The 21,184-nt window shown below is 42.4% G+C and overlaps 1 protein-coding gene across 1 annotated transcript in view; it reads right to left on the reverse strand.

The window, feature by feature from the left end:
• The window catches only part of LOC311509665 (guanylate cyclase soluble subunit beta-2-like), a 63,692-nt gene that overhangs the window by 31,608 nt on the left and 10,900 nt on the right, over positions 1-21,184 (reverse strand). Inside the window, exon 7 of the mRNA XM_084575088.1 lies at positions 1,597-1,793. Coding sequence (XP_084431214.1) covers positions 1,597-1,793 — 197 coding nt within the window. The remainder of the gene's footprint in view (positions 1-1,596; positions 1,794-21,184) is intronic.

Here is a 21,184-nt window from a genome sequence, read left to right on the forward strand (position 1 = left end):
ACAGAATTGCATGACTAGTAGTAGATAGGAAGTTAGAGGACAAGAGCTCTGTGCCAGAGAAAAGAAAGTGGAGGATGCAAGAGAGGAGAAAGAAGAGAGAAGAGGACATGTGTTCGGTGCATCGTCCCCCAGCAGCCTAGGCCTTTTGCAGTGTAACTAAAGGATGGTTCAGTCCAGCCCTAATTATAAACTTGATCAAAAAGGAAAGTCTTTAGCCTTGAAAATAGAGAGGGTGTCTGCTTACCGAACCCAAACTGGGAGCTGTTTCCACAGGAGAGGAGCCTGATAGCTGAAAGCTCTACCTCACATTCTATTTTTTGAAATTCTAGGAAGCACAAGTAGGCCTGCACTTTCAGACCAAAGTGATCTGTTGGGATGATATGGTACAATGAGGTCTTTACGATATGATGGAGCTAGGCCTTAAAGGGCCTTGTATGTAAGGAGGAGGATTTTAAATTATATTCTAGATTTTAAAGGGAGCCAATGAAGAGAAGCTAAAACTGGAGTAATGTGCTAATTCCTGTCAATGCCCTTGCTGCGGCATTTTGAATCAATTGGAGGCTTTTTAAAGAGCTATTTGGACAGCCAGACAGTAATGAATTACAGTAATCCAGCCTGGATGACACAAATGCATGAAGTAGTTTTTCAGCATCACTCTGAGACTCCAGAAAACTTCCACCTCACTACATTGGCCCCTATCCCATTGAAGGGATCATTGACCTCAGTGCCGTCCGCTTGAAGCTGCCAGCAGGCCTCAGGGTCCACTTGGTTTTCCACGTCTCACTCCTAAAGCCGGTGGTGGAGAACCCTCTTCATCCCTCAGGTGACTCCTCCCCACCTCCCTACGTCGTTGATGGTCTACCGGCATTCACTGTCAGGGACATTCTGGATGTCCTCAGGCAGGGCCGAGGCTACCAATACCTCGTAGACAGGGAGGGGTACAGTCCCGGGGAAAACTCCTGGGTTTCCAGATCCTCAACCTCCGGTTGCTCTCTGACTTCTTCCTTAAACATCCGGACAAGCCTGGTAGGACACCACATGGCACCCGTTTTTTTTGGGGGGGGATACTGTTAGGTCTCTTGCTTTGGGGTCCGCCCTCTGGCTGGACAGACCTTCACACTTCTAGCTTGTCACTCGGGTTTATTTTTTTTTTTTATGAAAATAAAACTTCGGGAGAGTTGTTAGGGGCTGTAGGCTATACCAGTTGTCACTGGGAGAGAGGCAGGGTACACTGGACAGATCGCGATTTATCACAGGGCTAACACAGAAAGACAAACAACCATTCATACACATGCACATCTATGCACATTTAATATATAGATACATATATCTATATATTAAATATCTTTCATATCTGTTTCTATATGATAAAGCTACTGGACACAGAATTTCCCTCAGGATAAGTAAAGTGTCTATCTATATCTATCTATCTGATATACACTTATCAGGCATAACTTTATGACCAGTTGTATCCCGCCTACTAACAGCTGCTGCGATGAAGAGATAATCAGTGTTATTCACTTCAACTGTCAGTGGTCATAATGTTATGCCTGATCATTGTATTGAAGAAAGGTAAACTGGAGGCCGATATTCTACTTTTTTTCTCTCAAGCTGGTTTGTGAGCTCCATCTCAGCTAGACGTTGCTGGTTGAGAAGAACCAGATCTCTGGTGACGTCATGCTGGGCCAGGTCAGCCAAGTGAAGACCGACACCTTGAAGTTCCTGGAGGCTTCGTAGTTTTGGAGAACACAAGTACAACATACAGCCAATGGACTCCATCCACAACATCTGACCTACAGACAAAATAAACACAGGTTAACATATTGTGAGAACAAATTTCAGATAAAATTCTTCATTGGTTCCTCAACTTCATCTTGGTCACCATCTCTGCTGTTTTCAAAGGTTTATGTTTTTTCTTTATTTTTTAGTGTCTTTTAAATGGCCACAATCAGCTTCCATTATACCGCCATGTTCAACAGCCCAGAACGTTATGTTTTTTGGAAGTTTATGGTCTTGGCAAGACATTAGAAGTAGTAGAGAAGATCCTTGATCCTTGAGTTGAAAAGGTCACAACAAAGCCTGATTTTTCTGTAAATATTCTGCAAAATACATAAAATAATCACTCTAATCACTGAGAAATTAATTAGTTATAATCACTGAGCAATGTTTTTTTGTTTTTTGCTGTTCAACTCAGATAGCAATATCACAATTAACCACTAGATAGTTGCCATTTTTTATTTCAGCACATTTCAGTGTTTACCCTACAATTGTTATGTTACATATGTAACATAATGGTACTTTGTCACGGACCAAACTTAACAGTATATTTCATGGTGTACAGCATTCGATCCTCTATAGCAGTGGTTCCCAACCTTTTCACAGCCCCGTACCCCTTCAGACATTTGACCTCCAGCCATGTACCCCCTACTCTCACGCACTTGTAGCAGCTAGAAAAAGAAATGTCTGTGAACCTGACTGGTGGTAGCAGTTGAGGTCTCTGGAAGAGCAATCTATTCGTTTTAGCTATTTATTTAGTATAGCTATATCATCAGGAGATTTGCACCTGCCCACCAATCACAGACATTTCAGGGAATCGGTGTTTTTCTTATTTAGGTGACCTAGCGCTAGCCACATTAGCAGCAAACTGATACATAGCTTCAAAGTCAGTTATCCTACTCCAGCTATTAACATACTTGACTCACATGAAAAACAGTCTTTTGATTTTTCATTTAGTTGGAGAATCAGAAAATGAGAAAATAGGGCTGCTTGATTATGGCAAAAATCATAATCACGATTATTAAAGATGATTATTCATTGATTTGAGAAGCATTTATTGAACTTTTAACTGGTATTTCTTTTAATAAGAACTGAAAAATACAAATAAATAAGAGAAAATTATATTAATAAAGTTAATTAAATAATATTTAAAAATAAAAAATAAACACTATCTCAGACTTTGGCAGGTCCAGAGTGGAGAATTGTTTTTCCAACAATTTATTTTTAATACAAGATTCGCAAGCAACAGTACCTCGACCAATGAGGTGAGAGGGATTTCCGCTGTCAGCTCATTGGTCACAGAGCAGGAGACGGCCTGGGAATAAGTTTACCGTGCATGTTCATAAAGCGCCTGGTTATTCCTTAAATCCATTGAAAGTGCGTCCCGTGACAGCTCAATAGGAGACACGTACTTTTGTTTGTAAATACGGGACGATTCCGTTTTTCAACGGACGGTTGGCAGCCTTAGTAGCGTGACATATCTTGCACAATATTTTCGTTTGTTCCGAGATAGACTCCTCGAAACCGAAGTGTTTCCACGCCACAGAATTGACTTTACCTTTCTTCCCGACCAAAGGCTGCCTTTCTGACATCTTCTATCGTCTTCTTCTACACTTTTTTTTTCCGACGGGGGCGGAGCGGAGCGGAGCGCACAGGTGGAGATGGAAGGGTTCGCTGCATTTACCAAGACACGGCGTGCGGCAGAAAGATCGTTTTATTACGAATATCATATTTTCATGATCGAGGGAAGCCAAAATCGAAATCAAAATCGAAATTCAATTAATCGCCCAGCCCTATGACAAAACAACCCGTTATCCGTTTTTTTCAGTTTCAAAATGTAATCAGGCTGAGTTCAGAATCAACTCTTTTGCGTACCCCCTTACGTCACTCTGCGTACCCCTGGGGGTACGCGTACCACAGGTTGGGAACCACTGCTCTATAGAAGCCAGAGAAACCATTGCTGTGGGACGGATCCCACTGGATGTGTTTCACCTGGCTACACATCAAGCAGAAGAAGTAAGAAGACAAGGGGAGCATGACTTTAGTCTCCATGCCGTGCTTTCGAGACTGCAGGGATCGCCTTGAAAGTGAATAAGTCAAGAAGGATATCTTGGGTCACATCACCACAGCCACAGGCATCAGCCATGATCCGAGGAAGACAGACGCCATCACAGAGGTGATGGAACCCAGAGATGTTTGTGAGCTGATGGAGCTTTTCGGCATCAACCAAATGGGGAAATTAATTTCCAACCTGTCAGAAAAAGACAAAACCCTCTGGGATCTCATCTCCAAAAGGAACAGTTGGGTGTAGAGTGTGGACCAGGTGAAGGCATTACATGTGCTGACAGAAGCACTGTCCTCTCCTCCAGCGCTAGTCATGTATGTACATGCGTTACATGTATGTAACACAGCTCTGCTTGGCTCTATTCTCAGACCGTACTGCACAGACTCTGGCTCCAAAGTCACACAATGGCGCTACCTGTATCCCCAGGAAAACAGCGTCAGTTTGGCCAATGAAAAGAAGTGTGGATTGGCTCTACCTCAGGAAGTGGTGAGATGCAATCATCTGCACCTAATACCTCTACAGACACTTCCACAGGACAAGTCTGAACCCCATCAACAGTTGCCAGAGTCCGTTCAAGAGCAGGCTTCAATGTTACCTGCTGTGCTGACATCTACAGCACCTCCTGCAGAGACTCCCACCCTCAGGAGAGACGGCTAGATCCTTCCAGTGGTGCTGGCGCACTATGACTCCTCTGTGACTATTTCTGGCTTACGATGTGGCGCACACTGACTCCGCCGTTGGCGCTCTGTGGCACACACTGGCGCCCTGTGACTACTTGTCAGGATCCTCTCAGTGGCACTGACACCCTGGGACTACTTCAGGGATGGATCCTCCCAGTGGCACTGATACCCTGGGACTACTTCTGGTGCCTGGCAATGACTGTCACTCGACAGAGACTATCACTGTCGCCGCAGTTGACGAAGTTTACCAAGTGTATCTTTATTCATCAAGATGTATATAAATAATAATAATAATAAAGACATTTACATGACATTTAAGCAGCAACCGGGAAGGGAAAGATAAGAAGTAGATAAGACCCCAACTTCTAAATCCTAAACTAATCAATAAAAATCACATTTCTATTTACATATTCGTGGCAATCTGTGACTAAATTTAACGCCTTACTGGCAATAACTCCCACTCTTTTGACATAGTCTGTCACTCTTTCCGCAGTTGACAGTCATGTTGGCAAGCAGAGCAAAATCATAATCTGGACTCTGCCCATCTCCCCCTCCCCCCCCCCGCCTCATGCCCCCTGCCGGACCATAACCCACCCATCACACAGGGACTCTACCTCACCTGCCTTCTGACGGCAAACTGCACCTTACTTACCGCACCTTTGCACATTTAAAAAAAATAAATGAATAAATAAAAATCCAAGCTGTAACTATACATTGCACTGATGTACATAGGAATTTCTATTTTCTATTTATTCCCTATATTTATATTTTATATTATATACAGATGTTTACATAGCAACTGTTTCACTGCCAACCTCACCCACTTTAGGTCTATTTAGGTTTTTATTTTATTTTATTTATTATTATGTGAGAAAGAGAGAGAAATGTTTTTTCGATTTTTCTGTATGTTGAAAACGTATTGAGAAATTGACAATAAAGAAATCTTGAATCTTGAATCTTGAATGTTCATCAACCTAAATGTATTCATTTATTTTTGTCATATTTATACAATTTGCATACAATTACTTTTTGTTTACAACAATCATTGCCAGGAATGAAAAACAAATCTTGTAATACCAGTAAATTCCTCAACTAATCAATAAAAATCACATTTCTATTTACATGTTTAAGACTCTCAAAATTATTTCAGACACCTCAGCCATCATGGTCCTCAAAACTTATCAAAATCTGTTTTATACTGGAATCGAAACATAAACATCTGGTGTGCTGGCGTTGTATCTTCATCATCCTCCTCTTCATTTGCAAGGTCTGTCATCACTTTGAGCTGGTCCTCACTGTCTAAGTTTATCACTTCTTGACTGATTGACTGTTCCCTTGAAAACATTGCTCCTGCACCAACTAGCTTCCAACAATGTGTGCTTCAGCCTCCTTGGTATTTTTTCATCTCTCTGTATTGGAAGAAGAGCAGTATTGGTAAAAATAAATAAATAAAAATAGATGAATGAAATTGATCTCTATACAATTGTGTATTCTGTGCTAATCGGAGAGTATGTATTGATGCCTCAGTTTGGAGTTAGATGTTTATAGAGTGCAAGACGAGGACTTCACAATCATTCCCTTTTTTCTGGCTAATGTACCTTGCAGATCAAAAAAATCAGAGGAATTACCTTTTGGATGTTAGTTTTATCGGTCTTCGGTTGCAATGCTGCTGCTGTCTCTTGGTGAGATACAAGAGATGCTGTCTTTTCTTGTCCATTTGAAATTCAACAGATTAAATCAGATTTTGTATATTGTAAAATGAAATGAAAAAGTAAATTCATATTCATTTAGATTCATATTCTTCTTAGAAATATAAAATATATTTAAACAAGTAATTTGTACCACATAAATTTGTACGTTCCCCCTACAGCTTAACACACACTTCCTACCACAATCATATTTTGTTTCCCCAAACAAAATGAATCACATGTTAGATCGTATATTACAAACCAAATTTCATGTTTTGTGATTACCTTTTGGCTTCTCCGTGCGCCATTAATAGTGCTTCTGCCTCATGTCGCCATAGGCCAAATTTGTGTATCAGCCATGGAATTGTTACCTTAACAGCAACAAAGATTCATATTTAGTGACTACATTTCATACCTGTCCATACAGGTTCATGAAGAGCTATAACATTTGCATTTATACAGTACCGTATGATGTAAAAAATTTGTGGAATTTGTGTAACAGTTTCAACAACCCCAAAAAAGTATACAGTAACAGTTTCTCTTGATCAATTATTTTAATCAAATCAAAGTAACACATTCACTAGGATGGAAATAAAGGAAATAAAAACAAAAAGGATGTATTTTTTTATCATTGACCTATTTATCATTTCATTCATTCTATATCCAGTTATTCCTGTTAAGGGAGGTCTGCTGGAGCCTATCCCAACTGTCATCGGGCGAGAGGCAGGGGTACACCCTGCCTCTCTAACACAGAGACAGAGACAGACAACCATTCACACTCACAGGCACACCTACAGCCAATTTAGAATCACCAATTAACCTAATGAGCATGTCTTTGGACGGTGGGAGGAAGCTGGAGAGAACCCACGCAGACACAGGGAGAACATGCAAACTCCACACAGAAAGGCCAACCATGGATTCGAACCGGTGACCTTCTCGCTGTGAGGCATCAGTGCTAACCACCTCGCCACTGTGCCGCCCACTATTCATCATTTATTTTTGTAAAATGTGGATGTTAATGCCAGTTCTGAACACACTACTTGTCTTAGTCTGATGCTTTTGCTACAACAAATACAGAAAGGGGCTACTTAAGATATGGCACGTGACTGGATTTTAAATTATTTTCTAGTATCTATCATTTGCTTTGACCCAATGCCCCTTCAAAGACCATCAGGTGTCTGTCTCTGTAGGAGCCTGGGCCCCTAAAAAATACTCTCAAACATGGCTACAGTTTCAAGATTCGCTAAAAACCACCATTTTCCCTGATTTGACTCACACTGGTAGATCTAAAACCTAACTCAATACAGGTGGGTCAAATTTGTTCAGGGTGCAAAAATTTGTAGCACCTGTTCAAAAGTATAACATCATAATAATAAGAAGAAGAAGACGAAGAAGAAGAAGAACAAGAAGAACAAGAAGATGATGATAAAGGGGTCCATTCCGTGGTGAAGTCATCCCCGAGCGGAACGCAGAGTCATATGTGGGTCGGACGCGGCCTGAAACGAGGCAAAGTATCTGTGGAGGAATCCTTTGGCTGATAAGTGAATGAGAGTCAGGTGGGTTGGAAGCAACGAAATTTGGTGGGCTTGTATGCAGTCTCACATAGATGCCATTGCCTCAGTCTGTCACTAGAGGGAGTCATAGGCTAAAGCAGGTGGGAAATTTGATGGGTGTCAGGTGGGTTTCAAATTTCACGCAGTTTACTGTGGTGGTTTTTGAGATATAAACATGTAGTGGTTGTAGTGTCAACTACAGCCCAAATTTCACGAAACTTGGCATGATTGTACGCGAGCATGTTATAATGACGGTTGCTAAGTTTCATAAGGATTGGGCAAACACTTTTAGCTAAGCAGAAGGAACAAAAGAAGAATAGAAATCGCAACAAAATCAATAGGGATCCTGCAAATTTGTTGCATAATAATGAGACACAGGCTATTTAGATTTGTTTGTTTGTTTTGTGGTTCATTCCGCATCAACAGGGCGAACCACGGTAGATTTGTTTGTTTGGGACGTGATTCATAAAAGGACTAGGCTAAATTCTTGAAAGATTAGTTGTTGATAGTCACTGAATGGTGAGAAAAATGGGGTTGTGCAGTGGTAGCGTGGAGGGGGGTGACTCCAGGACGCTGGAACTGTTAAGCCTTCTTGAGGTGTCGATGAAGGGAGGTGCCCACCTGAAAACCCCAATGACATGCTGCATACTGCTATTGACTAGACCAGGTATCTGATATTTTCATGTTGGTTGGTTGCGATATTTCTTTGTTTGGTTAGCTGCTGAGCGGGCCATACAAGCCAGCAGCATTTGGTTAGCTTATATTTCACAAGGTTTGAATTGTCTGCTGCTCTGTGTGATGTACTAGTCAGCAGCATTTGGTTAGCTTATATTTCACAAGGTTTGAGGATACTCTGCTGCTCTGTGGGCCATACAAGCCAGCAGCATTTACTTACTTAATTTAGATTGTAGGTTAATCTTCATATCTCATGACAGTAGGTTTGCTAGGGCAGTGATTCCCAACCTGTGGTACGCATACCCCCAGGGGTACGCAGAGTGACGTAAGGGGGTACGCGAAAGAGTTGATTCTGAACTCAGCCTGATTACATTTTGAAACTGAAAAAAACGGATAACGGGTTGTTTTGTCATAGGGCTGGGCGATTAATTGAATTTCGATTTCGATTTTGATTTTGGCTTCCCTCGATCATGAAAATATGATATTCGTAATAAAACGATCTTTCTGCCACACGCCGTGTCTTGGTAAATGCAGCGCCTTCCATCTCCACCTGTGCGCTCCGCTCCGCTCCGCCCCTGTCGGAAAAAAAAAGTGTAGAAGAAGACGATAGAAGATGTCAGAAAGGCAGCCTTTGGTCGGGAAGAAAGGTAAAGTCAATTCTGTGGCGTGGAAACACTTCGGTTTCGAGGAGTCTGACTCGGAACAAACGAAAATATTGTGCAAGATATACTAAGGCTGCCAACCGTCCGTTGAAAAACGGAATCGTCCCGTATTTACAAACAAAAGTACGTGTCTCCTATTGAGCTGTCACGGGACGCACTTTCAATGGATTTAAGGAATAACCAGGCGCTTTATGAACATGTACGGTAAACTTATTCCCAGGCCGTCTCTTGCTCTGTGACCAATGAGCTGACAGCGGAAATCCCTCTCACCTCATTGGTCGAGGTACTGTTGCTTGCGAATCTTGTATTAAAAATAAATTGTTGGAAAAACAATTCTCCACTCTGGACCTGCCAAAGTCTGAGATAGTGTTTATTTTTTATTTTTAAATATTATTTAATTAACTTTATTAATATAATTTTCTCTTATTTATTTGTATTTTTCAGTTCTTATTAAAAGAAATACCAGTTAAAAGTTCAATAAATGCTTCTCAAATCAATGAATAATCATCTTTAATAATCGTGATTATGATTTTTGCCATAATCAAGCAGCCCTATTTTCTCATTTTCTGATTCTCCAACTAAATGAAAAATCAAAAGACTGTTTTTCATGTGAGTCAAGTATGTTAATAGCTGGAGTAGGATAACTGACTTTGAAGCTATGTATCAGTTTGCTGCTAATGTGGCTAGCGCTAGGTCACCTAAATAAGAAAAACACAGATTCCCTGAAATGTCTGTGATTGGTGGGCAGGTGCAAATCTCCTGATGATATAGCTATACTAAATAAATAGCTAAAACGAATAGATTGCTCTTCCAGAGACCTCAACTGCTACCACCAGTCAGGTTCACAGACATTTCTTTTTCTAGCTGCTACAAGTGCGTGAGAGTAGGGGGTACATGGCTGGAGGTCAAATGTCTGAAGGGGTACGGGGCTGTGAAAAGGTTGGGAACCACTGTGCTAGGGTTTCTCAGTTGGACAGGGCCTCTAAATGTGTTTTGCCTGGGATCTTGGCATAAGGGATTGTAACATCTAATCCTGTGTATTAACGAATGGAAGACATTCTGAATAGATCTGAATAGATGAACAGATGTAGTTTAAAATTTGGTATAGACTCTTTCTAGGAGGGACTTTTTGTTCTGGGTCAAAAATGTTGCTCCATGTGGTGAAGATAAGAAGAATAAGAATAAGAATAAGAAAACCTTTATTTGTCCCACAATGGGGAAGTTGCAATTGCAGTTTGCAACATCATGCAGAAATGGCAGAGATAGAATAGATAATAGATATGTTGCACAGACTGGTGTCATTACACCATAATGTGTAATAATATTGCACACATTAGGAGTGCTTGTTGTGGAGCCTAATAGCAGCAGGAAGGAAAGACCTTCTGTATCTTTGCTTCACACATCTAGGGTGAAGCAGTCTGTCACTGAAGCTGCTCCTCAGTCCTGTCAGGTCACCATGCAGGGGGTGGGACTCATAGTCCAGCATGGAGGACAGTTTAGCCAGAACTCTCCTGTCACCCACCTCCCTCACTGAGTCCAAGGGGCAGCCGAGGACAGAGCTGGACTTCCTGATGATCTTATCCAGCTTCTTCCTCTCCCTCTCTGTGATGCCACTGTTCCAGCAGACCACTCCATATAGGATGGCTGATGCCACTATAGAGTCAAAGAAGGTCTTCAGGAGTGCCCCTTTCATTCCAAAAGACCTCAGTCTCCTCACAAGGTAGAGCCTGCTCTGTCCCTTCCTGTAGAGTGTGTCCGTGTGGTGAGTCCAGTCCAGTTTGGTGTTCAAGTGAACACCCAGGTACACTCCTGATCAAAATTTTAAGACCAGTTGAAAAATTGCAAGAATTTACATTTTGCACTGTTGGATCTTAAGAAGGTTTTAAGTAGTGCTTCAAATGCAAAAAGAAGAAATGGGAATGAGACAAGAAAAAAATTTGAGTAAGCATTTTATTGCAAACAACCATTAAACTGAAATAGGCTGTTCATCAGCTGATCAAAAGTTTAAGACCACATCAAAAAAAAAAAAAAAAAAAACCCTGAAAACAGAAATAAAATTTTCAAAAAAGTACTCAGTAATAAGTAGCTGCGCCATTCGTGTTAATCACCTCAAAAATTTGTTTCGGCATGCTTGATGCTAGTGCTTCCAGGAGGCTAGTGGGAATGTTGCTCCAAGTGATGAAGATGGCTTCACGGAGGGCCACACTGTGGAACTGGTGTCCATTTGTGTAAACTTCCCTTGCCATCCAACCCCAAATGTTCTCAATTGGATTTAGATCAGGGGAACACGCAGGATGGTTCAAAAGAGTGATGTTATTTCTCTGGAAGAAGTCCTTTGTCAGGCGGGCATTGTGAACTGCAGTGTTGTCCTGTTGAAAAACCCAGTCATTACCACACAGACGATGGCCTTCAGTCATGAGGGATGCCCCCTGCAACATCTCCATATAGCCAGCTGCCGTTTGACGCCTCTGCACAACCTGAAGCTCCATTGTTCCATTGAAGGAAAAAGCCCCCCAGATCATGATGGCGCCCCCTCCACTGTGCCATGTAGAAAACATCTCAGGTGGGATCTCCTTGTCATGCCAGTAACATTGGAAGCCATCAGGACCATCAAGGTTAAATTTTTTCTCATCAGAGAATAAAACGTTCTTCCACCTTTCAGTGTCACATTGGTGCTCTCGTGCAGGCAATTTTGTGCTGTTGAAGGAGACGAGGTCTTTGAAGACGTTTTTTTGTTCTTAAAACCCTTCTCTCGCAGATGCCGTCTAATGGTTATGGGACTGCAGTTGGCACCAGTGACAAGCTTAATTTGGGCCGAGGATCGTCCCATGTCTTGACGGACAGCCAACTGGATCCTCCGGCTCAGGGCCGGTGAAATTTTTTTGGGTCTACCACTTGACTTTTTTTTCCCATAACCCTCAGGATCTTTTAAGAAGTTTAAAATGACTGTCTTACTGCGTCCAACCTCAGCAGCAATGGCACGCTGCGAGAGGCCTTGCTGATGCAGCTCAACAATCCGACCGCTTTCAAAGAGAGAAAGCTTTTTTGCCTTTGCCATCAGGAGGTCATGACAGTGTGGATACCTGACAGAAAATGACACTGAATCCACATTTTTGCGAAGATTTGGGCTTTTAAAGGCTGTGGTCTTAAACTTTTGATCAGCTGATGAACAGCCTATTTCAGTTTAATGGTTGTTTGCAATAAATTGCTTACTCAAATTTTTTTCTTGTCTCACTCCCATTTATTCTTTTTGCATTTTGAAGCACTACTTAGAACCTTCTTAAGATCCAACAGTGCAAAATGTAAATTCTTGCAATTTTTCAACTGGTCTTAAAATTTTGATCAGGAGTGTACTTATAAGAGTCCACTTGCTCAGTGTCCATTCCCTGGATGTTCACTGGTGAGGGGAGGGCAGAATGGCATTTACGAAAATCCACCACCATCTCCTTGGTTTTCCCCGCGCTGATAAGAAGGTGGTTTCGCTGACCACAAAGTTCCCCGTCAGTCCTCTGTTTCTCACAAACTGTGGTCGGTCTGTGAGGTAGTCCAGGATCCATGTAGACAGCTGGTGGTCCACACCCATCCTCTCCAGTTTGTCCCTCAGAATCACCGGCTGGATGGTGTTGAACGCACTTGAAAAATCAAAAAAAGTGATTCTCACAGTGCTGCCAGGCTCTTCCAGGTGAGAGAGAGCTCGGTGTGGCAGGAAGATAACGGTGTCCTCCACTCCAACATTAGGATGGTAAGCAAACTGTAGTGGGTCCATGGAGGGGCCCACCTCAGAGCAGAGATGTCCCAGTATCAGTCTCTCCAGTGTCTTCATCAGGTGGGATGTTAGAGCCACCGGTCTGTAGTTGCTGAGGTCTTTAGGGTGCGATGTTTTGGGCACCGATACCATGCACAAGGTCTTCCAAATCTGTGGTACCACTCTCAGCTCAAGGCTCAGGTTGAAGACATGCTCCATAACTCCACACAGTTCATCTGCACAGGACTTAAGGAGCCTGGAGCGGATACCATCCGGTCCAGCTGCTTTCCTCAGTTTTATCTTCCTGAGCTCTTTTGTCACCTGGTCTGCTGTGAAGGACAGGGGTGGGGGATGAGGGGCTCCATGGGGGACGTCCCCCCATCTGCTAAGACAGACACAGCTTCTGATGCCCTGCTCTCAGTTACCAGCAAGCTGCAGACACAGCACCCACAGGGTGCTATCAAAATAGCATGTGAAAACTCCAGTGGCAGATAGTGTGGCCTCATGCTAACTGCTAACTGTTCGATGTCCTTGCTACAGAGTTGTGCTTTAACAGTCCGCCAGGCCTTCACCTTTCCCCTTACCGCTGTCAGCTGTTCTGTCCGCCCGCAGAAGATGAAAATTGTCCAGCCTACCAGTGGTGTCCAGGATGCTCGGTGTAAGCCGGGTCTCCGTGAACAGAAGGACGCTGCTCTCTCTGTGCTCCCATTGGTATCGTGTTAGCGTGGCCATTTCGAATGTCCTATTTGGCAGCGATCTCACGTTGCCCATGGTAACGGAGGGGAGAACAGGTCTGAAGCATCTCTTCTTTTCTCGATGTTGTTTCCCTGCACGGCATCCATGGCGGGTCTTACGAAGTATCTCCGGGGGATCTCATGTCTGTCTGTCCCGAGGGAACACTACAGTGCTACGTTACGGTGTTCCCTCCTGTAAACAATGCGCATGGTGGCCGCTTCTAGTTACGCCGGCCGGTCTGGATGTTGTTAAAAATAGAGATCGAGTAAGAGCTGTTGCAAGCAGCTGCTGGCTTGAACCGGCGGAGCAAAAAAATAAATAAATAAATAAAAATACAAGTGTCCCTCTCTGGAATTTAAATTTACGAAGTTGTTTTGCTGAAGAACTCTTCTAACAGATCAACCTTTTACACTTTAACCATAAAGGTGCCATGTCCAAACACTGAACAGACCCATGCTATCGGAACTCTCTGATGCTGAGGACGCCATCTGAGCCAAAAAGATGGCGTCCTCAGCATCTTGTTTCTAGACTATTTAGTCCTGAATCGAAAGAACATCAACGCGATGTCAGGAACTACAAAGAATTAATTAATTGACTTCTACTTCATAAGGACAAAGTCTAGAAGCCTTAATGTTATTTTCATTATGTTTTAAGTTCGTGGTTCATTAATTCTTCCTTTTCAGAGACATACTTTTAACAGGTTTTTGCTCTCCCCCCTCTCCGAGAATGACCGAGGGAGTGGAACACAGATAAGAAGGTCGTAAATAACTTCCTTTCCCCAGAACCAGACTCTGATCTGCATTTCTCCTCTCTAAAAAGAGCCTAAGTTTGATAATATGACTATTGAAAATGTAATAACCTGGTAAGTTATATATTATTGTTCAGGAAGTGCTTACAATCACAATGAGACGATTTTGATCCTTGTACGATAAAGCTAGCCCAAATTCACATAATTTGTCACAGTAAGGATGGATCAACATCTTTAAAAGTATTTTCTCTCTTTTAATCAATTGTTGAAGTTAAAGAATGTAGAACCTTAGATATGTTCTTATACTAACAGTAGCTATTAGTTGAAATCATAACTGTTGAAACTGTTATTTTAGAAACCCCAACCTTTTATTATTAGCAAAATGTCAATGTAAACTGAGAACTTGAGTTTATTAATTTATTCATGCTCATGAGTTATTTTGATGTGGTCATTCTGATACGTCATCTTGTCATGTTGTAATGTTGAGTGTTGCCGCATCGAGTGAACGCTGGCGTGACTTGCTGCCGCTGCTCGCCGGTAACTTTTTAACTTTTTTGTCTTGAACGTCATTATGGTCTTGCGACCTAATAGACTTTGGTTTATGCTGGTGCAGTGGCTTTGAAACAGTCTGATCTGCCCGTTTTGGTAAACGGACAGACTGAATATAATAATAATATTGACTACACTACCTGTGGCGTGTTGCTGGACTCCCACTCCTCACCTGGCTGCGGCTACCTGCTAGCTACCACCTCCACTCGTCCATCATGTGGAATAATGGAGTGGCAGTATGGTTTATCCTAGTCTGGATTGTCCTATCCAGTATACTAGGTCGATCGACAGCCCTTCACCAGTACACAGCTGCCGAGCTCCTCCAGCTGCGGATCCAGCTGTCAGATCCTCCACCGGTGCTACATCTCTACCCGGACATTGCTCGGCTCCCCCGTCGGAAATACATCCACCGCGGGTCCCGCCTGAGCCTCCACATCAACCACTCATCTGCCATCAACTCCATCTGGTCCACAACTCGCCGTCCTTGCAGAAAACCCGACAGACGAGCGAACTGCGGCGTGTTAGCCAACCTAGCCAAGTCGGCTAACCATGTCTCCACCTCCGTTTGCAGTGATGTCAACTTCGGACTATTCAACATCCGCTCACTCACGGGCAAAGGACTTCTTCTCCAGGACCTCCTCCTCGATTCCAAACTGGATTTTCTATGCTTGACAGACACATGGCAGCAACCGAACGACTTTTCCCAATTAAATGAATCCACTCCGCAACATCAACCGTCTCCGCCTGTCCCTCACCGCCGACAACACCGCCATCCTGGTCCATTCCCTCGTCACCTCCCGCCTGGATTACTGCAACTCACTTCTCACTGGTCTCCCCCTCAAGTCCCTCCATAAGCTACAGCTTGTGCAAAATGCTGCTGCCCGAATTATCACCAGGACCCCTTCTTCTCATCACATCACCCCTATTCTCCAGCAGCTTCACTGGCTTCCCATCACCCACCGCATCACCTATAAAATTCTGCTCTTAACATTCAAAGCCCTCCACAACCTCGCCCCTCCTTATCTGACAGAACTTCTCCACGTCAACACACCCAGCCGGACTCTTAGATCATCTTCATCCATCAGCCTCACCATCCCTCCTGCCCGCATGACCATCATGGGGTCCAGGGCCTTCAGCCGTTCCGCCCCCCGCCTCTGGAATTCCCTTCCACCCATCATCCGCAACATCGACACTTTGGCAATTTTCAAATCTCATCTCAAAACCCACCTTTTTCTCCAATCATAGCCTCCTTGACTGTCACTCTCTCCAGATTTTTTATTTTTAAACCAAATCTTTTATCTCTTTGTCGTATCTTTTAGTGTATTATAGTTTGTTAAATGCCTTTGATGTCTGTAATGTATTTTAAACCCTTTTTTACCTGTACGGTGAGCTTGGGTGTTCTGAAAGGCGCCTAGAAATAAAATGTATTATTATTATATATTATTATTATACGAAAAACATTGCTAACGAGTCATGATGAGTGATGGAATGATTCAGTTTAGTAATATAAAATAGGTTAAGAAGATCAGGCAATAAGACATCTCGAAACAAAGAAGTAGGCGTTCCCTTCTCTTTCCGCGCAAAGACTCTGGAAACCCGATCCAAACACGCCCTGAATAATTAACTCATAAAACCAGAGAGACGCTCCTTCTTCTCCGCTCTTTCTCCGGACTTTATGCTTTTGCACTTTCTCTGCATCTCTTTCCACTTTCCGTTTCCGTTTTACTTTTATTTTAGTCTTCTTCTTTACGTACTTAGTCACGTTTATACTTAGTAACTTTAAGAACAACTTGAATATTGACGATCCGGTCGTTTTCAAGCTGTTTGTTTCTCGTTGGATGTTTTTCCCGACGTACAAATTTTATAGTGACTTAAATATTTTTCTAGCTTTATTCATTTTTATACTCTACGAACCGAAGTACTAATCAACATCATTTATAAGTTAGCCAGCGTAGTCAGCTGGGATATCAGAGAAAGACCCAATCTCTTCGACGGATCAAGAAATCAAGAAGCTGTTGCCATAGCAACGACATCAAGAAGACGTGACGATCCAGTTTCTTTCTTCAAACGTAAAGACATTGCAAAGTGTCATCTGCCTTTGACTGAACACCTACAACGCTCTCAAGCAAAGCTGGGTGTTGGAGTTGCAGACCAAGCAACCAGTCCCGTCTACTGGTCCAAGAGAGACCTGCATCAGTTGTGCTGTTTCGTCACTGACCACCTCGTCACACCGACGCTCCGCCATCACCGACGCTCCGCCATCACCGACGCCGAGAAGACTCTACAAAAGTAGGCTGAATCCTTCCTACCGCTTAAGACGAAGAGTTGGTGTCACTACTTTGAAACTCCCTACTAACATCTCTTAGAGAAGATTGATTAGACTAGGTATCAAATCCATTCCCTTTAGGACTTAAAACATCTCAATCTCTCACCATCGCTCCCGAAATTAACTATTTCAGACCTTATTATATTCGTTCATTTGATTACACTCCTATATTCTATTAGTCCCTCATTTATTCATAGTTGTCACGTCATTAAATAAATATTTGTTCACACTTAAGAAGTTGTTTGTGATGTTGTTTTATGGCAGAGAATGACTGGTACAAATTGTAGAAAAGGATTCACTCCTTCAGATATGCAAATTGTTTAACTGAGACTGATAAATTGATTTAAACCGTGTTCTTCCTACGATAACAGGAGGTGGTGCCCTAACGAGACATTTTAAAAGTGTAGAATATCCTACACAAGTGACAATAGATTAATAATAATAGTAATAGGTTACAATAACAAATGCTTCCCACCAAACACCAGATGTCATTTAGACGTTGTTTTTTGGGCTAAATCTGGTCGGCCCGTCATGGCCTTAATTTAGCCCAAAAATAGTTGTTAAAAATGGGGCTTTGTGTAGCCGTCCTTTTTTTGTCCAAATTTAGCCCAAAAAAAGTTGTTGAAAATTGGATTGTGTTTAGTCGTCTTTCTTTAGTCCAAATTTAGCCCAAAAATAGTTGTTGAGAATTGGGCTGTGTTTAGTCAATCTTGTCCAGTCCAAATTTAACCCGAAAATAGTTGTTGAAAATGAGGCTTTATGTAGTCGTCCTTTTTTTGTCTAAATTCAGCCCAAAAAAAGTTGTTGAAAATTGGGTTGTGTTTAGTCATATTTCCTTAGTCCAAATTTAGCCCAAAAATAGTCGTTGAAAATTAGGCTGTGTTTAGTCCATCTTGTCCAGTCCAAATTTAGCCCAAAAAAAGTTGAATCAAAATAAAAATTTTAATCAGTCTGGGTGTTTCTACTGGTCACGTGGGACCATGGGCAGAGCGCGGCTCTCATTGGCCAGCCCTCAACGTGTGTTCCTTCTCACACTCTCATTGGTTACACCTACTTAGTTGTAAAGCCCACGAAATGAACCGGTTTGAGCTGGAGAGGAGCAGGAGCTGAGAGACGAGAAGAGGAACGGAGGAAAATAAAAAAGAGGTACGTTCCCGGTTTTATTATTATTTATTTTTTATTTTTCTGTAGATTTTGGATACCTAATAAAAATACACTGAAACTGCATCATTTCCAAATCCGCGGTGAAGGTCTTCTGTAATGATTTTATCCATTTAATGTGTCAGAAACCTTTACAGTACAGTTGCTAATCGTCATCATCCAATATCCCAGTGTCTTACAAAATTAAACTAGAAAATTCCTGCGGAAATTTTGACTGTGCCAATGCTGCTGCTGCCAGCATAAGCCTCCGGGTTAGAGCGCCACGGCTAGCCCTCCGAGTTAGCTTGCTGCGGCTAGCCTCCGTGTTAGGCCGGTGTGACACCGCAGTGAAGTTAGCAAATATGGTTACACACACGGATTTTTTTTACACATTTGCAAATCCAGTTACACACACACAGATTGAAATACACATTTGCAGATAGTTTTGGCACAATAATGGCCCCATAGGACCCCCCCCCCGTCCGTTCAATTTGGGAGAGACCCAGAGGTTAACTGTCCCCCGCGTCCCCCTCCCCTTTCCCTTTCTCACACACACCTTTTGTGCATGGCACCTTCTCAGCAAGCAGGGGCGCCTGCAGCTGCAGGGGGCGCTAATTTGCCAATTCCCTACACAGATATGACAGATAATAGAAAACCATGTAGTGGCGCAGATTTATTTATTTATTTTTTTCCAAGTGCTCGTGCCGCCCCCCTTGTGTCATGAAAAAATGCCGCCCTAGGCAACTGCCCGGTTCGCCCATGCCTAAAACCGCTACTGAGCAATGTACAGTTTCCTCATGTGCTGAATATGAAGCCTTTACTGTGAAAGTTTTTTTTTCTCCGCAGGCTAACAGGGCGGTTACGACCCTCCCTTCTCCACTAAACGTAAACTCCAGTAAATGTTAGCTAACATCGTCTTATTCATGTTGCTCAATGTTCCTGGCTGATAAAAACGTCGGCTTTATGAAAACTATACGTCTAAAGTGACTACCTTGAAATCTGACAAATATTTGATTAGTTTTAATTGTCCTTACCTTGTCCATAACTCTCCAAATCCACTTCAATTTGTCCAGTGAGGGTAAAAAGATGGCGGCCAAAATTCCTGCAGAAGTTTTCCGAGGGGGCGGAGTTTAAAGAGGAAACATAACTATTTTCTGCGAGCTGGGTAGAAACTGCCAGCAGGCCAGCTGCAGGAGGTGAAGCATTTTGATAATGATAAGACTCCATCGTACATAATTTATTTATTGTAAAATAGGCCTATCTTATCAGAAGCATTTTCTGTGAATTACAAACACTGCACTATACAGTATATAGTATGTGCTATGCATAGTATTGTTAATGTATAAATATGTTCTGTAGGGGGGTAACCCTGAAAGCACATGTCCATGAGAGCATTTGAGAGCCTAGTGATCAAGTAAAATAGCTGTAGTGAAATATGGGATGGTAAGGCCAGATAACGGGTTCACAAAGTCTTTATAATATATTGTGATTGTTCTTTATACAAGTAGGCAACATACTTTTATATTTTTTTTAAATAAATAAGTAGATATTCTCCAGTGTAATTCCTGGGCTTCACCAAAATCATTGAATGTATCCATATTATATGGAAATTCAACTGACTGCAACAGAGGTTTCAGTTGTCAGTGCATTTTTTATCAGTGAAAAGTATAGTATACTATATAAGTTACTTAATTCAGATTCTAATCATTCTATTTAAGATGAGGCCCAACCACAAGGCTCCAGACCTGAGAGTGAGGGAGAGCATGCGGAGCATCACACAACACATCAGACAGGTAGCCTACATAATCAGGGTGATGAGCTGAGTGTTAGAGAGTTACTATAAAAGGGCCATATCAAGAGTGTGATGAGGAGAAACATAGATGCTGTGGACAATAGTATCCTTATTTAAAGGTACATTATATAACTTATGCAGAATTATATTAATAATTGGAGACAGCTCAATCTCCAAACTCTTCGCTGAGCTTGCACATACCTTCGTAGTGTGATAAGGAAAAATATAGACCTTGCATTGATCACAATAATAACACTTTTTTATTTGAACACTTACACTCTTAATTGTTTTGTATAGGTGAGCCAAATGTTAATGCCCAGAACAGTGCACAGTCCTGTGACGAAATGTCCTTTTTAGTTTATTTTTTGGAGCGGGGGGTTAAATATACTTTTACTCTGTTACTGTGACGTTTGACACCTCGTTACTTGTTAGAAATTAAAATGGAAATATAATTAATCACCGAGGACGAGAGGAACAACGTACAGTACTCGGGCGGCTGTGGCTCAGTAGGTAGAGTGGGTTGTCCACAAACCAGAGGGTTAGCGGTTCGATCCCCGGAATGTGCCACATGCCGAAGTGTCCTTGAGCAAGACACTGAACCCCCCAGTTGCTCCCAGTGCGTGGCACTGGTGTGTGAATGTGTGTGTGCTTGTGTGAGCGAATGGGTAGATGTGTCTATGTCTGTAAAGCGCTTTGAGTACCAATAGGTAGAAAAGCGCTATATAAAAGCAAGGCCATTTACCATTTACCATTACTCTCACGAGGTTTAGAGGTAAGGGCAGGATGCGTGGGGCGGCGGACATCTACATGGCTACATCCACAGTTAACGCTGATGAGGAAGACACGGAAGACATTACCACACTGACAGCATCTCCTTCGGTAGAAGACGACAGTCACCCGTGTCGATTAGACAGGAGGCACTTTTTTGTGTTCTTAGGTAGACAGACACTTTATTTTGTTCTCAGGCAGACACGAGACACTTGATTCATTCACTCTATAAGTGTTTTTTTGTTTTATTATACCACATCTATTTCATTCACCTGAAAGTGA

This window comes from Chelon labrosus (genome assembly GCF_963514085.1).
Source record: "Chelon labrosus genome assembly, contig: SCAFFOLD_84, whole genome shotgun sequence".
NCBI lineage: Eukaryota > Metazoa > Chordata > Actinopteri > Mugiliformes > Mugilidae > Chelon > Chelon labrosus.